The sequence below is a fragment of the Drosophila teissieri genome, chromosome 3R, assembly GCF_016746235.2.
Source record: "Drosophila teissieri strain GT53w chromosome 3R, Prin_Dtei_1.1, whole genome shotgun sequence".
NCBI classification, from domain to species: Eukaryota; Metazoa; Arthropoda; class Insecta; order Diptera; family Drosophilidae; genus Drosophila; species Drosophila teissieri.
Window position 1 is genome coordinate 16,921,866 of NC_053032.1, and position 17,340 is coordinate 16,939,205.

At 44.2% G+C, this 17,340-nt stretch overlaps 1 protein-coding gene across 6 annotated transcripts in view; it reads right to left on the minus strand.

Annotated features, from left to right (window-relative positions):
• Nucleotides 1–17,340, minus strand: part of LOC122622317 (phosphoinositide 3-kinase adapter protein 1) — a 31,941-nt gene that overhangs the window by 4,911 nt on the left and 9,690 nt on the right. For 3 of the 6 annotated variants that reach the window (XM_043800693.1, XM_043800695.1, XM_043800694.1), the window contains exons 3-5: nt 11,037–11,275; nt 10,704–10,891; nt 10,315–10,535 (exon numbers count right to left, since the gene is read on the minus strand). In XM_043800693.1, the coding sequence (XP_043656628.1) occupies nt 10,315–10,535; nt 10,704–10,891; nt 11,037–11,275 (648 nt within the window). Of the gene's footprint in view, nt 1–6,339; nt 6,487–10,314; nt 10,536–10,703; nt 10,892–11,036; nt 11,276–17,340 lie in introns of those variants that run through there. The other 3 variants (XM_043800696.1, XM_043800698.1, XM_043800697.1) reach the window with 3 other exon arrangements.

Genomic DNA, 17,340 nt, shown 5'->3' on the forward strand with positions numbered 1-17,340 from the left:
GTATACTGTATGGCGTGGAAGAACAAAAATACGAGGGGCCACTGATATATTTTGCCTCGTTTGCCCTCCTCTTCATATGCAAAATATTGTCAAATTTTATTTGATGCCCCCTATAAACGACCCCAGTGACAACATAATTAAGTGGAACTGTGGGTAGTTTGCGAGAGCTTTGCTTTGGCCCTTTGCAATGATTAATTACTGTGACCGAATAAAAGTTTATCCTGTCCGCAGGCACAGAGAAAAATGCTGGACCATTTAAAATATTAAATCCTTGCCTAAAGCCTTTACAGCATTAAAATACAGTTCTAAATTCAGCACTGCTAATATTATTAAAAAAAATCAATATTTTATCTGATAGATTTTAGATATATTCGAAATGCAGTAAACGTGGCCAACTTTGCTTCTGAGTTGTTGATCCTGCACGGCCTCGCTCCTCCGCCGACTTTGGCCTTAATGGCTTTTGTTTCATTTCAGTTTGCAAACTTTGATTTTGTGACTGAAGTGAAGGAGGTGGAGCAGCAGGAGGAGCAGGAGGCTGTCGCTGCATTGAAATTTATTTCTCAATTACATGGCAGACGACCGTTTTGCGACAGCAACGCGGCTGTTGAAAATTGCAGCGAACATCGAGCAGCGAGGTAAAGGAATGGAAAAGCGCAGTCTGACATTGAGTTGCCCCGTGGACTATATACGTTATACCGGAATAACTGGGAGTGAGGGAACATCTGGTAATTGTTAAATCGCATCTCCATTTTGGGGAAGACAAAATGCTCCCTTTGTTCATCAGCTCTGTTGAGTTTCGCTGCGTATTTGCCATTTGCAATTTGCAAATACACTCACGCTTTTCGGCTGTGATCGATCACAATTTAATGGACCTCGTATCGCGCAGCTGCATCCCGACAGAGATACGAGATGCGAGATACTCACTCATCTCCATGTCCACATAATCCTCCTCCTTGGACGGCCTTCGCTGCCCCGAAACGCAGCTAAAGAGCCGACAACTGCCCTTCGTTGGCATTTCAGCTTCAACTTCCACTTCCACTGCCACTGCCACTGCCACTTCGATTTCGATTTGTTCGTTTCGAATTTTGCTCAAGACTTCATTGAAAACACAACGTTTTCGATTGTCAAGCGCGGCGAAGCGACTCGTACATTGCGCTAATTGTCGTCGAATGGAACTGCCCGAACCACAAATGTGGCGCTGTGGTTTGACCGCAAATTAAGCTGCTGCCTAGGATTGCTACTTTAATTAATGGATTAAAACTAACGCTTAGCGGCTGACAGTGGGCAGTTCGGGAATCTGGTTCCAAACGGTTGGATTCAGTAATCTAGTACATCGAATTGATTCTTCACAGGCTTATGGATCAAGTAGGCTTCTCATCTGATAAATCAAAGCGTTGTTCTCTTCACTATAGTAACAGTTTTAAACCCAGAAGCAATATCCAAGAAAATGAAATGTTATTAAATGAAATTGCTTTGTTTTTGGGACATAACGTTTTATACCATCAAATAACTATATAATATAGCAAAAAACAGACAAACAACAACCGCTTTTCCCTGAAATACCATCAAGTTCATTTCCAAGTGGCTGCCCAAGAGAAGAGCCCCCATATATTCCCCAATAATTCATCAAAAATGTTCTTGTAGTGAACTTAGCACAAGATCGCTTGATTTTTATGATGATGTGTGGAGGGCGAGTGGTAAAATGCAGAGAAACAATTTTGGGGGAAGACAATTTGAATAAATGCCAACCACCGATGGTGACATTTTTAGTGTGTGTGTGTGTGTGTTTTTTATTTGTGTTTTTATTTTAGCAAGAGACATAAATCAACGAAAGGCGAACAGAGAAATATAAATGCGGGATTAAATGGACTGCAGCCACGAACGCAATGGGTTAAGGGAGGGGACATTTTTGGGGGCCAGGGGACACCGGACGACACACAAATTAACCCTCCCCCTCGAGAGTCAAACAAACGGCGAATAACTCAAAATGCCATGATGTGTGTGGTGGCTGCATACCATACAGCCATAACAATTATCATTTAATTATGTCAACTGTAACTTAATTATGCGCATATATCTTTTAATTTGAGGCCAGTTTACCACTTGGATTTCGTTAATTGTCGACTTCCTTGTGAGATTGCAGCGTTTCTCTTCGTTTTTTACACATACACATACTATATAGTGCTTGTCCATTCATTTCATCGGATCTGTCCAACCAAGCCGAGATAAATCCTTTCTCACTTTCTCACAAAAGTTCAGACTCCCGCCTTCGCTCCGCGAGTAACCTAAATTCCGGAATCCCCAAGAGAACTCGCCGTTCTCGCAGAGATTTGTATTAATTTAGATTCGGTTCGCACTACGCATAAATCATAAGTGATTTAAATTGTTTTAGTTCTAGTTTCGGTGCCATGTCCAGCCACTTTCCGCCAACCCCCCCGATCCCCCAGATCGTTAAATGGAAATTGCTGTTCTCATTGTCTCTCAGTTTCCCTGCAGCAAAGTGTGAGAATTTCTGACAGCTGGACACCGGGGGGAAAATTCCAAATGTGAACTGGGATTGGGGATGGGTATGGGCATGGGTATGGGCATGACCAATGGAGATGGAGATGGAGATGGTCAGTCCCAACGATTATAAATGACATTGCATTTGATTTGGCACTCGGTCGCTGAATGTGCCTGCATTTGCCTCTCAATTCCGGAGGCAATCTGTGTTTTGGTTTCGGGTTCGAGAGAGGTCAGTGGATGGAGTGATGTTTGGATTAATGACAGCCTTGTGCTTCTGCGGTCCATGAATGCTCCAATTAAGTGAAAGATGCGGTCAGGAATTTATTGGTGATGGCTGAGATAATTATATCACTGCTGATAGTTCTTAAACCCTAAAGTTTGTTAGAGCTTCCGCCTCATAAAAAGGCGACGATACGAATATTTTAAATAAAACGCCATTAATTGAACTATATTCTGGCAAGCCTCAATGGAGTCCGCGATGACCTAGTAAATGAAGAATTTATATTCTCATTGAAACGTCCAATAATGAAAACATTTAAGAACACATCATAAAACAGTGCATCGCACAGGGCTTTTCCCCAGCTCCCTTTCACGCAACTCCAACTGCTGAAACCAGCGAGGAATTTCCCGCTAAAAGCAAACATAAACAACATTTCGAAATTTCACTTTCAGCCCTAAATAGCGAAACAGCAAAAACTACAGCAGCAACAGCAGCTACAAGAAAAATGAGGCATCGAACCGTTTTCCAAGCCATAAACATAAGGAAAACAAATACTAAAGCAGGCCGCGTGGCGGGGGAAAATTCCGCGGATGGGGTGCAGCATTTTCACGCTGCGTGCCGCGTCATGGAAAATCAAGCACAGGCATATTTCCCCCCACTCCCCCAAAAGGGCCAGTATATGGACTTCCAGGCAGGGAGTTATAAACTCTAGATATGGAAATGCGAAATAGGAGACGGCAATCAAGTCGAGCGATCAAGTGAAATATTCCAAGGGAAGTCGAACTCCATCGCAGAAGGGAAGTTCATAAATGTAAATGGCAATCGAGTACGAGGCATAAAATGCATTTAGTTGGATCGCCAAACGCCGATCGATGGAAAGGCCTTGACTCAAGCCAAGTTCAAAGAGGCATTAGGCATTTTAATGCAGTTTTTACTGAATTGTAAACAACTGGGAGGTCCCCGGTAAGAGTTCCTCATATCTGATGTTATTTCTGACGTTTCTGACATTAATGTTTTGTTATTCCGCGCTGTCGCTGTCATAAAAGGGCTTGTGCTTGGAAGGCTGCCTTGGACAGACTTGGACTGACTTCTGCTGACTTGGATGGGGAATGTCAGACATATAGAGTGCATATATCGACGACTCCCACACACATGTGGGTATTATGCGCCTCCATAATTCCGTTAAAACAACAATGGGCGGCAACTCTTTTTTATTTTCGTAAGTCCATTCTATAAATATAGATCTAGATCTACACAGATCCGAGGGATTCGTGGTATTAGGGCATTGAGTAATTGTGCAGCAGGTGTCAAGTGTCTCGCCTCATTCGTCAAGCTGAACTCGCAGCGGAGAAGATGGTAATTTTTCAACGAAAATATTAAAATTCTCATAATCAGTGAGGCTCCGTCTTCGATTCGTGTTAAACTCAACATTTGTGGTCTTATAAAGGGGAAAATTCCACCCATCATCTCCGAGTCCCCCGACTAAAGTTGATTAATGCCCGCCCCAGTTGGAAAAGCGACAACTTTGTCAAACACTCCATCAAACACGATTCAAATGCTCTGCTCTCGAGGTGTTTGGTGTTATTTTTTACGTTTCTTATTTATTCGATGCATTTGTGGGTGGGGGGGAAAATGGAAAATGGGGTGGTATTTATGTCACTGCGCCAGCGATTCCACTGATCTATGCATTCTGGCTGCCAATAAATGTCTCCATAAATTCCACAAGCAACATTTCAGGCATCAGAAGGAGGCGCTCCTAATACAGTCATAAATATTTTGTTGGCCAATTTAAAACAATGCACACACATCATTCCATGCGAGTTTGATGGGAAACTCTTTGCTGTGCGGGGAGGATTTTCACGGGAAATGTTTTCCCTACTGGATGGGTTTTCTAGAATTTGTAGATACTTGCCAAATGCATGTTACTGAGCAGCAAACTATAAAAAAGACATAAAAAAGCATTCCTCAAATGGGAATTACGAATTACTCGAAGGCTAATGGGCGTGAGTAAAAACCTCGAATAAATCAAACCACTAAAAGTAATAGCTACAGCCCGCATTTTGCAGCTTAGTGTAAACAAGAACGCTATTTTTTATGGCAAGCGTACAAAATAAAGCGGGAAAAAGTGAAAAAAAAGAAAAAAACGAAACAACCACGATGATAACTTGACAATAATCAAGTCAAATTTTTCGTTTCCGTTTAATAAACAAGAGCGAGGGAGTGAGCGAGGGAGAAAGAGAGAGAGAGAGAGACAGTGAGAGAGAGCGAGCATCTCCATATGTGTTTTTGTTGTTTCCTGCATGCAATTTATGCTGCAAGCTTCGCCTGTCGCAGTCGCACGCACACTTCAACAGCCTTCTATGAGGGATTTCCGGTGCGTGTCGCAGTCGCTGCCATGTTGCACACTGAGAGAAACTAGCGCTGATGTGCAATAATATTCGCAGCGGAAAGTGTAAACATAAATTAAATGATTAATGCTAAATTACGAAATATATCACTCATATTTCAAACTAAAAAATGTACAAAAATCAAATTGTAACTCGTGAATTTCAAAGGTGTTCATTTGCGCAGTAGCATAAACAACTCATTATTAGTTTTGCATGTATTTCTAGGAAATGTGCAAAAGTATCAGGATCATTTGGCTGATTTTCCTCAGTAAGTACACAAGTTTCTTTGGCGTCCTCTGCGCCTGCGCGTTGTTATTTTTTGCGCCAACTGCGAGTTGTACGTTACTTTCTGCGCAGGCTGTTGTTATTGTTATTGTTGTCTGGCGAGGGCATGTGCCTGTGTTTGTATTTGTATTTGCAGTTGCAGTTGCATTTTTGCTGCTGTGGAGCGGCACCTGCTGCCCTTCTGCCCCTCTGCCGCTGCCCCATCAACCGCTGGTGATCCACGACTGTTGCTCAGCATTAACATCACGCACAGCCCTTTCAATTGAGTTTATAATTGCTGTTTGCTTATTTGCTATTTTTAAACGAGCCTGGGCAAAGGAGGCACATCCCATCCACATCCACATCCACAGCCACGGCCAGAAATATGAGCATTATTTTGAAGCCTAGTCGACGAAGGGCACGCGCTACTCCCCAGCACATCTGCGTCATTTTTTTGGGGATGCAGCTGCCCCGGGTTTTCCCCCCTAAAATTCCGGTTTTTATGTCTGGCTTTCCATTTTCCTGCCCTCTTTTTTGTGATATTAATTAGAAAATAGGGGAGCAGCAGCGAAAGAGAAAAAAACGTCTGAAGTCTAGACTGTTTTAAGCGGAAACTCAATCTGTGCTCTATTTTTGAAGCCGTGTCCCTCATCTTTTTGTTGGTGCACGTGCCCCCCCGTTGAGTTTGGATTACCAAAAGTAGTATTAGAAAAAAGGGGGCAGGAAATTGCTTATTCTGAAAGGTCCACGTTTTTAAATCGCATACTCTAGAAGATCCTTCAATTGCCATGCAGCAGTTAGAACCCTTCCACCTATTTTAAATCACTCGTTGCAATGGAGTTCACTGCCTGAATCTTAAGTGCTGGCACTTTGAAGAACCCTCTCTCCGGAGTTCTTCAACTTGGCTGCCCTGGTTGCGTAATTGAGTTTCGGTGTCTATGGCGGAGATAAACTGCTACTCACCGCAACAGAACGTCTCCATTTCGATATTTTCCACTTTCAGCAACATGTTGTTATTAATTCCAAAACCTCAGCACGACGCGGCACAGAACTTGGATCATTATCAAGAGGTTTTTGGCTATAATATACGAGTATCAACTCTTCACTGCAGTTTCTGGATTTATTCTGGATTTTTTTTTTCGGTTTTTGCTACTGCGCATGCGCGACGCTTGGAGCGTCAAGTTGCCACAGTCCTTCAACTTCGACTGGCAAAAGCTCGGCTTTCGACTTGGCTTTGGGCCTTCTACCGCCTTTATCGAATGCCAAGAATATCAATTAGCTCTCTCTTTCGCTGAGATCCCACCCTCTCTTTCTCGCTCGGGGTAAGCACAATGCATTGGGAGATTATAAAATAATAAAAGTCAACGCGCCGTCCGTCGTCGCTGTTGTTTTTGTACGTGCCCGTGACGTTTAATCAACGCATTGTCCATTTTTAATAAGCCTTTGATCCCCCTCCTCCACCCCCACCCCATCCAACCACAGAGCTATAAACGGAGTTATGGCATTTTAAGCGATCAACAGATCTCCAATTGTTTTTCGCCAACTCCCGTGGGGGGAGTTCGCCCTTTATGGAAGGCCCACCAAACAGCAAACAGTTAGGAATCCATTGGGGGCGGAAAACTTGTAAACATATATAAAAATATGAAATTTTTTTATTTTTATTTACTGCCATTTAAATGGCGGCAGCAGAAACTCCACACAAGGGCAGCCATAACAGCAATAAAATAAGAAATCATAATAAAACTTAATGTGCCGAGAAATATATTTTCGTAAATGGCCAAGCAAAGATGGCAAGCTGAGATTGATTTCTGGCAGTTTAAGTGGGCATAAATCTCAAAGGGGAGACGGCAACTCAACTTTAAGGTACTTGCAGTGCAATAAAAAATATATATTTACACGAAATATATTTCAGGGTATTAGAGATATTGTAATTATAGTCAATGTATGGCTTTTGATCCTCGTTATCCCCGCCTTATACAAAATAGTTGTCACAAGACGGTCTTCGAACAGGAAAAAAAGGGAAACCACAGAATGGAAACGTGAGCAAAATATTGTTAAATGTGTTTCTTGTAGTTGAATTTGTTTTTGGTGGCAGTAGGCATTATTATCCTACCAAAAATTATGTTAATTCTGCTCAAATCTCAGCTCGGTATTTATGAATGCAACAGGTGTTGGACTCAGCCGCCAAGGAAGACACTTGAGTTCCTCGATAGGATTTTGGGTTTTGGATTATGGATTTTGGGCTGCCTGTCTCTTTTTTTCGGGCTGTTTGATATGCGCGACGAGAAAGGAAGAGGTACCCCCAAGATAGAGTCTACGAGTGAAGTGTATTGAACCCCATTGAAGATGGTGGATGTGGCAGCACACTCTGCGTAATCTGATGAGCAGATGTTCCGAGAATTGAAAACAGAAGCCAGACGTTTTGGGGTAGAACAAGGGGTAAACAAGTGCACTGGTGCATTGGTGCATTTGTGCATGGGGAAATCGGAAAATCGGAAAAGAGCAGAATGCAGTTCTTCTGTCTTGGATGCTGAATGCGTGCATTGCTGACCCCAAATCACCTGCTACATTCCGCCGCGACTGGAGCGCAATTAAAACAGTGTAAAACTGATAAATGGCACATTGCTAGGCACTTTTTGTGCTCCACTCCACGGCAGCCGAAGTTTTATTGACTCCGAAGCGCTTTTGATTGGAAAAGCCAAATAGCCAAAGAGGAAACATGGCCAGCGTAAACAGCCCAGCGGCTTTGATGTATTCACAGTTTGGTGCTGCCAATTTCTCGGTACGGACGAAGGAGGGCCAAATTTGGCCAATCGTCTTGGTTGGCACGCGCCATATGCAAAGAAGTTGGCCGGCCACCCAACTCCCCGTTTTTCTCGCTTCCGTGCCATTAACACGTTTGAAGCACATAGGTACTTCGAGTATATGTACATACATATATGTACATATATATGTACATATGTGTGCCGGGGAGTCGGAGTCCGCTCATCAATTATGCCCTGTTCCGCTCCAGCCAGTTGGATGTGCCTTATTGGATGTGCAGTTCTTCAATTTATGCTCGTCATGCGGCCACACCCACCGCCCCCGTCAAGCGATTCGTTGCGTTTGCCATTCAATATCGCCCATGCTGCCCATGTTGCCCATATTGCCCATCCGCCCCGTTGCCAGCAGCATAATAACAAAATGCAATGGCCATTGTTATTGAGGGAGCGGAAGTGCGTATAACTTATGCCAATCGAACTGGCAACTGCAGTGGGACACTCGCAAATATGGCGGAGATATTCGGTTCGCCTTGTTTTTACTTTGCCATAAATTGAGGTGTTAGAAATGAATTGTTCGTGGGTGTTGTGGGTTAATTGCCGCTTGAGGCGAATTGCCTAGTTTCCTGCATATGGCGAAAGATGCGAATGGATGGCCAGTGAGCATTGCGATAAGTGTGTCGCATATGGTGGGTGATTATTTGCAACCGTTATTACAGTTGATGATAATAACAATAAGGGAATGAATCCGTTGTCTTGATGGTAAAAACTTGAATGGCACACTTCTAATAGAAGTGTTCTACTTTGACTCATATCCAACTTAAGACTCAGATTGTAAAATGGTCTGGGTTTCCCAATGAAACACCCACCTCGATATTTCCTCTAGTACTTATCTCTGATCTCTGTTGAGACGCGAAAATCTTGCTGGATTTAGCCGTCAAACGAAGTGCTTTAAATCAACTCTCAGGATTGTTTATCATACACCAATGTCGCGAAGGCGAACCTTGAAAACGCTTATGGTGAATACACAATGATCGCGCAGAGGAGTCCTGAGCGACTCATAAACCATAAAGACTGGGACTTTTGCTGGACATGCGAGTCGGCCAGGAGGCATTTCATCCATCTGGCATGCAACTGCCCACTTTACGGGCATCCATCACACGGAGGACTGTCAATGTCAGGCCAGCCGCAAAATGTCAGTCAGCCAGGAAGGCGCGTTGCCAACAATCAGCTACTATATATATACATATAGTATATACTGTATATATGCTCGATCGGCTATATGCGATCCCCCATTACGCCAGAGAATCGAAGGCAAAGAGAAGCTCCACTGCCAGCGAAAAACAATGGCACAACAAAGATTGGCGTCGCTCTGGCGACAAAATACTATTACAATTATCACTTGCGTAAACATTGCAATGTTGTTAACGTGGTTTAAATGTGAGGGCGAGCCGAGGGGGTTGGGGAGTGGACCCAGATACATGGCGCCTGCCAGGCGAAAAATGGAAAAAAAATGTACTGAAGAGCTGGCAGTTGCGCTTAATATGCAAACGTGATGCAAAGCTTCGAGGTAAAGGCCGCTGGAGGAGTCAGCGGGGGGAAAGCCCCAGAAGGGTGGACTTTTGGGGCAGGGAAATGGAGTGGCGAGGGGGAGGAGGAGGAGGAGGAGGCAGAGGGGGGAGTGCACGCCTGACAGCCGCCAAAGTGCAGAAATGCGAACGCGAAACGAGGGCAGGGAATGCAATTTGCAAGCACTTTGTCTTTGTCAATGCGGCGGCAGAACAAGAGTGGCAAGTTAAAATAACTCCAGGAGCATGTTCGACTTAAGGAAAGGTATAAATATTACAAAAATAAGTTTAAAATACAGCGCCAAAAAGAAGCTCAAGAATGCTGGAAAGCGGTAACTAAATATGTCCTGAGATTAAGTGAATAAATGCTTGGACATTTTCCCCTTAGAGATATCCTATTAGTTGCAGTTGACCATTGATTGCACCATTGTTTGCAGTCACCTATCGACTGTTCTATGATATGAGCACATCACTTTGCTAAACGATTTCCACTTACATGGATTTCTTGTACTTATTGAGCCCAGATTAGCATAGGAATGCGCGATTGCCCCGTGGCATACTGAGCATACTGAGCAGATGGGAAATGCAAGTGTCGTGGAATGTCAACTCACCTCTTCGTCGATGGGAGCTGCCGCGGAATTTGTTTGGCGAAAGGAGCGGCGGACGAGGCGCCATCATGCTGGGCACCTCATCCGGGGATCCCAGTCCCATTGCTCCAGAGTTTTGATGCTGATGCTGATGCTGCTGTTGATGCTGATGCTGGGCCCAGTTTCCCAGGGAATGGCGACGCGCTCCGCCACTTGGCAGGGTGTGATGTCGATGGGATTTGCTGCTGAGGATCGGTCGCAATGAGAAGGGGGTGGGGTGGGGTGGGGAGAAAAGATAGGGGGCACGATTAGCACGGGCGGAAAAGAGGGCGGTACGAAACTGTCAACAGCTGCAATCGCATCCTGTCAGCACCTCACCCCCCATTAAATGCTGGATGCTGGGGATTGCTCACCTTGTTGGCGATGTCAGCGGATTGAAGACCTCGTCGTGATCCCCAGCTACGGATGCACCTCCTCCTCCTCCTCCGGGACACTGGGAGCTGTGGGTCTCGTTGCACGAATTCAGGCGTTCCCGGAACTCCGAGTGCGAATTCGAAGATCGCTGGCGGTACATGTTCATCGTCTGCAGTTCAATCGCGTGCTGCAAAAAAAAAGAACGCGAAACGGAAGAGGGCGGCACATTAGAAGGGCGCACTCGACATCCACAGGAAGTGGCAGATTCAGCAGATAAATCAGAATCCATATTCCGATCGGATCGCAGTATGCTCCATTAAATCGCTACTCACTTGCGGATAGCCGGCGAGGGAGTTGAAGCTGCCCCGCGGACTTCCCAGTGCCATGGTGGCCGTGGTGTCCAGATTGGCGGATGTGATCAGTCGCATCTGCTCCGGATTGGTCATCACCAGCGGCCGGGGACTGCTGCCCTTCGAGTTGCGCCGCTTGAAGATCGAGAATCCCCGGCTGGAGGACTGCGAATCCGGGGTGCGCGGCGACTTGGTGTCATTGCAAAAGTAATACGGGTTGTCTGTGGGATTTCAATTTAATACATGTGGTTTGAATTTAAACAATGCTAAGTTCGCTACAGTGGTTATGAAGTATAATCAATAACAGTTATACATTAAACATCAAACTGTTCCAGTTTCTAGACTGTGTAAAAACATTGTTCGCCTTTGCTCATACTTTCAAACCTATATTTATGGTAATACTTATATAATAAAATATTATATATGATCCTAATTCTATGCCAATTTCCCTGTGATCCCCTTTTACCTGAGAAGAAGGTGTTTGTGTTATCCACAGTGACAAACATCTTGAGATCCTGTATGCAGTGATTTTTCCCCAGTTGAGTTGAGTTGATATGCGTTGTGCGCAGAGTCGCCCACAATTCAGAGCTCTGATTTGCGATGCATTTGCACTTTCACTGGCTGCGCATGCGCACGCGCCAAAAGATGCGCACAGCACGGGGCGCGAATTGAAGGCCGTAAACGGAAAACACACAACGGGGAGTGCCACAAATGGCTAACTTGGCCAACTGTCAGTTGATAAACGGGCCAAATAAATTCAAATTCAAATGCAGATTTAGATTCAAAGGCGGTTGGCGGTAGAGCAGGTATATATTTCACTGTAGTTCGGTTCACTTGAGTTCGCGCAGTGCGTGCGTCTGCATTGACATCCCGAAACGGAATAAATTCTAAAACTTCAACGAGAACAAAACACTCCGCGCCGTCTGCATTTTCCTCTGCCACCGCCGATGCCTCTGCCGCTGCCGCTGCCTCTGCCGACGCAGAGAATCCCTCCTCGTGTTTTGGTTTTTATTTACCATACGCGCACTTCTTCATCCATTCCCATTCTCAGCGTGCACCGAGAGAAATGTATATGCAGTGCTAGACATTTTAATAGTAATATTTTGGCAATCTTTTAACGAGTTCTCGAACCGAAAGTGAAGGTTTTAGATTCCTAGCCAAGAGTTTCATCTGCATTCGTAGAAATATTTTTCTCTTAAATTGTTAAAAAAATTATATGGCCTAATAAAATACAGCTATCGGTAAAAACGTTACCACAATAATCTAAAATAAATATTTTGTAAATAAATAAAAAAAAAAATATTGTAACTGCATAAAAGATTCTCCTAAGAATTTCTCTATCTAGCCTTACTAACTTTTTGGTATCCTGTTTATGCTAAAACAAATTCAGAGATAAACCAACAAATCTCATATTTTCTCACAGTGCAGCGGCATCAGCAGCAGCATAAAAACATTGTATCTCTCCGTTTCCCTCGCACTCTCGCCCCGTCTCGCTCCCGCCCGCGCACGCACACACGCATACGGGATCAGTGTTTAAATATGGTTGCCATATTGCCATCACCCACTCGCTACTCCTCCTCCTCCTCCCCCTCCCCCTCCCCCTCTCCTTGCGCCTGGAGTCCTCCGATCGGCGATCAGGAAAACTCACTTTTCCTCGACTGCAGCGACTGCAACGACTTTGTTGTTGTACCTGCGCATGTTTTTCTTTTGCGTGCGCTTTTCGCATGATCAAATTATCATCGCCAGCGCTCCGCCGCGTCCATGATTTCCATGATGTCCATGATTCCCTGCCCCTGTCCCTGTCCCTTTTCCATACCCATGCCCATCATACCCATACCCATTCCCATTTTCCATCCGTGAGCGTACGTTTTGTCTTGGTCTCGTCGTGCATATTTGATGAGTTCCGATAGCAGAAATAGAAGAAGACCCAAGACCCATCTAGCATATGAGCCAACTTGATGTGGCACATAGCATACGACGAGCATACGAGCATGCCATATAGCATCTGAGGTGAGCCCCCCGTTTAGTATTCCCCCTGTCCCCCTGTCCCCGTGTTCCGTCAGTGTCAAAGTTTGAGTTTGTGCGCCGAGTGTTGTCTGTGGTTGGGCTGCTCCTCGAGTCGATGATGTTCACTGTCAGGAAGCATTTATGAGACGGTTTTCGGGTGGCAGCCTGAGAACTCACCTTCGCACAGCGGTGGGAGAATTAATCTTTCGAAATGCCATGGGAAAAAAGTACAGAAATCATTATACAAAGAGTTCTAAAGAACTGCCCGATGATGCAGTTGCCAGTGCATATGTGTGTCACGCTTAAAAATGGTTGCATATATTTTCCAATAGCTGCTAGCTCAAGGCGAACTTTTGGTTAGAGCCCTTCTTCAACTGTCCTAGAAAATTCGCAACATTTCCCATTCGACGCCGCGGCAAACGAGAAAATCGTCATCGATGTTGGGCCGAAAATAGAAGGCCATAATAAGAGCGATGGCCAGGCGACATATTCCAGCCACATTAGGGGAAACTCGAGAGCATCAAAGGCAAAAACAAAAAAAAGAACACACATATTAAAAATTGCAGCCAGGGGAGAGCAACAATTGTGCTAAGGGAACACATTTTCACATTTCCCCAGTGCAACTAGGAAAACGAGAGGAAAAACTGAAGTGGCAAAATGCTAGAGACTCCATGTGGTCTGTCCGTGGAATTCCTAAGTGGACTGCGTCTAGAATTGGGCCTACCATCGATATAACCAAATAACCCCTGCCAGACAGATGCCCGGCATATTGGGACCTATGGAAAAATCGTAAAACTCGACAGCCGCGCAGAAATTGCACATTTCGTAGTCCATAAAGGCGAGAGTCTGCCAGCGAGGGTGGATGTTGATGTTGCTGTTGATCTTTGAGTGGCTCTCTGCAGAGCAAGTGACTGCGGCAGCGTTACACTGGCAAAAATCACTGCAAATTGTAAATGCGCATATAGTTATTAGCGCTGGTAATTGAAGATTATAAGGTAATGCGCCGAAGTAATGCCTGAAAAGACGAACTTGTTTCATTTCTTTCTTCTTATGCATTTTAATTATACGAGTATATATGAATTTCTCACAGTGCCAGCGTATTTGTTTGGCTGCTGCTGCATGCAAATGATCTTGAACCGCTCGGGTACTTGCACTTGCAGCCGATTGCCTTGCGCAAAGGCGAGTACTTGGGCAAATGCATTTGCTGCACATAAATGTCAAACGCTTGTCTTCGCCAGCACGCTCCACGTGTTCCGAGGACGAGGACGAGGAAGCGGAGAAGAGAAGTTCTGGAGGGGATCTGGACTCAACTGGCGAGTCGTAAATCTGTAGACACGGCACTGCCAGGCCGCCTTGTCTAGTTAGTCACAGAGCGGAGCAACCCATCCTGGCTTTGTGCTGGGTTTCCATTTGGGGATTGGGCGCCATTCGCTGCACTTTCGCTGATTGTTCATCGGCGTTGACAGGTTAATCACTCCTACGCACCGCCTAGAGTTCAGTATGTATTCCTGGTGTATTTTGTTCTCTGGGGTCAGTTATGGTAAAGTTCAAGGGGGAATATATACATCAACCTAAAGAGAACTGCAATTTAGGGTTTGCATTAAAAAATAGCCACTTCTTGCAGTACGTTAATACCCAGTAAGTTTGCTCTTCGATAAAAGAGCACATTAAACAAGTAATTACAGGGCAATAAAACCGATTGCAAGACAGCCCTAGATGGCCTGAACAAATACACAGCCATACCATATTGGCAATCGATTGGAAAACCGACCAGGAAGGGCTTTGGCCAAACAGGAAGAACGAACGGGAATAGGTGGAAATCCAGTGGGTGGGGGAAATGCGTAATTGTGAATTTTTGATTTCCCCGTATGTATGTACATATATAGTAAACGTAAATTGTCTTGCCATCGATTGGCCCGACAAGACCTTCCTCACAGGCACTCCCCGATTTATGCAGATATAGCATACTATATAATTACAAGCCAATGTGGCAGGGCCAAAACAGGGTGTCCATAGCATTTGTTTGCCACTTGCAGGAATATTGCGTGCATTGCTTTTATTTATTTTGTTGAATTCATTCGACTGCCATTGCCCGCCCTGCTATTTACTCAGAGTTTTTCATTCGAATTCGGATTCCGTGTAGTCATAGCATCTACGTCCCCTCATGGTACACAAATTTTGAATCATTTATGTGCACTACGAGTTTTCCTTCACGTTCAATTGAATCTTTTGTTTATTATTTTCCAGTTTTTATGATTTAACCCCAAAGGGGGGGGCGGCCAAGGGCAGGGAAAACCAAAATGCAGCGATTTCAGGGGGGAAAATATGGAAATGCAGGGAAAGGAGGAAGGGAAAACGTCTGCCCGGAAGTTTGGCAACATGGCGCGACAGGGAAACCGGCAGGGGGCCCACAATTATTATTGTTATTATAATGTTATAAAGAAAATATTCATATTTGTTCTTTGGCAGGTGCTCACGATCGTTTCCTTTGGAATGGAATAATGGAATCTCACAGCGCTTGATTTGGGAATTATGGAATTCATATTTTCCTTCATATTTTCCTTCATATTTTGCCATTAATCTGGCAAATGTTTAGAACCATGCCATCTGTTAGGATTTGTTTGTGCAAACAAATAGTAATAAATTTAGGTTCGGTGTGGAAATTATTTAAACATTTTGCTGTAGTTTAGCAAATGGGTTTCGGCCCAAATGTTTGCCAAAAGTGTTTCTGCACATAATCTTCTGAGGAAGATTAAGTTTTATAGCTCTGCGCATTTTGAAGCAGGTGTTCATAGGTCATTGCCGGAAATGAATCTTTGGCTGAAGAAAAAACTCTTTTAAAAAATCGTTCAATAAAATTTGCTTGTGCAAAGCAGATGGCTAAATAAATTTAAGTTTATTTGAATACCTGCATAACCGTACAAGTTTCAAATAGTCTCATTTCATTCTGGTTTGTTCAAACCGAACTTTTTGGTTGGGCATTTTTCCGGTGTTTGATTTATTTTTGTAGGATCATAAAATGAGCTGAGCAAGTCGCCCGTTTTAAAAACCAATTAAATGCATATCCGAAATTGTTGTTTTAGTTCTGTCTTCCCCAACCCAAAACCCGTGTCAGAGAACTACCCAAAAAAAATAACAAAAGTCCATAAAATAGTTGTGAAGAGTTCCGCCCCGAATTCAGTTCGAAGGCAAGTCGCCGGCCCAGCGGAAGTAAAGTGGCCTGAAAATTGAGAAGCCGCCCTCTTGAGGGACCAACAACTTGCGAAATGAAGGATGCGCCCAAGGATTAGTAATTAAAAATTCCAAAACCAAATTCGATAGCCATGGCCACGGAGGGCACTTGCACTCCATGCTAATGGGCAGGGGCATTGGCAGGGGCACTCGAGAAAAATCCACAGCGGAAATGCCAAAGACAAAGGGACATTACCAAAACACAGGCCCTCGGGCGTCGAAGAAAGGGATGTGATCAGGAAGTGAAAGCAGGGAGAAGGAGAAAGGTGAGGTTGCTGAGGTCGGTCGAAGAACTATCTTTGTATCTTTTCCAGCTACCTGAAGTGCTGGAGGGCTGCCGGAGGTGTCGGCGATGCAATCAGAAATCGAATAAACACTTTTATGATCTTGGTTTTATGGGCTGTGTGTCTTGTATTTGTCGCCCGTTGCGGTTGACATGATCGAAATGCTGGCGAGGGCGGCGCACTTTTAACCCATTGTTGCCAAATACCGAGTGCTATTTATAAGCCGGGCAGCGAAAGGTGTTTGGAAATGCATAAAATGCGCTCCTCCTTCATAAATCCCCGAGCAGCAACAACAACTGCTACAGTGGCCACATCTGTTGAACAGATTTCAGTGCGATGCCAAAGTCGGGAGCCGTCAGTTCTCAAACATCTCGGGCTTTGGACAACGGCAAATGTTTAATTATTTTCTTAATGGAAACTCGCAGCGAGCACATGACAACGTGGTCTTCCGTGAAAAACAAAAAACCCAGGCCAAAAAAACGAAAGCGGAGTCTACACTAATAAAAAAAAAGTACTTATATCCAGATCTTAATGATTAAACTAAAGATATTGAATTTATTAAAGAATTTTCAGTAAGAGCGAAAAGTACAAATAGTAATAAAGGAAACTTCCTAACTTTATTAGGGCTACATCCTAAAGATCCCAAATATTACTTATTGTTTTAAGTTCATACTTATAGTTTGGCAAAAGTGGTCTTAGTGTATGTATGTAAAGCTTCTTTTCTATATTTCAAATAGGTTTTCTCACATTCGGTACTGGTTTTT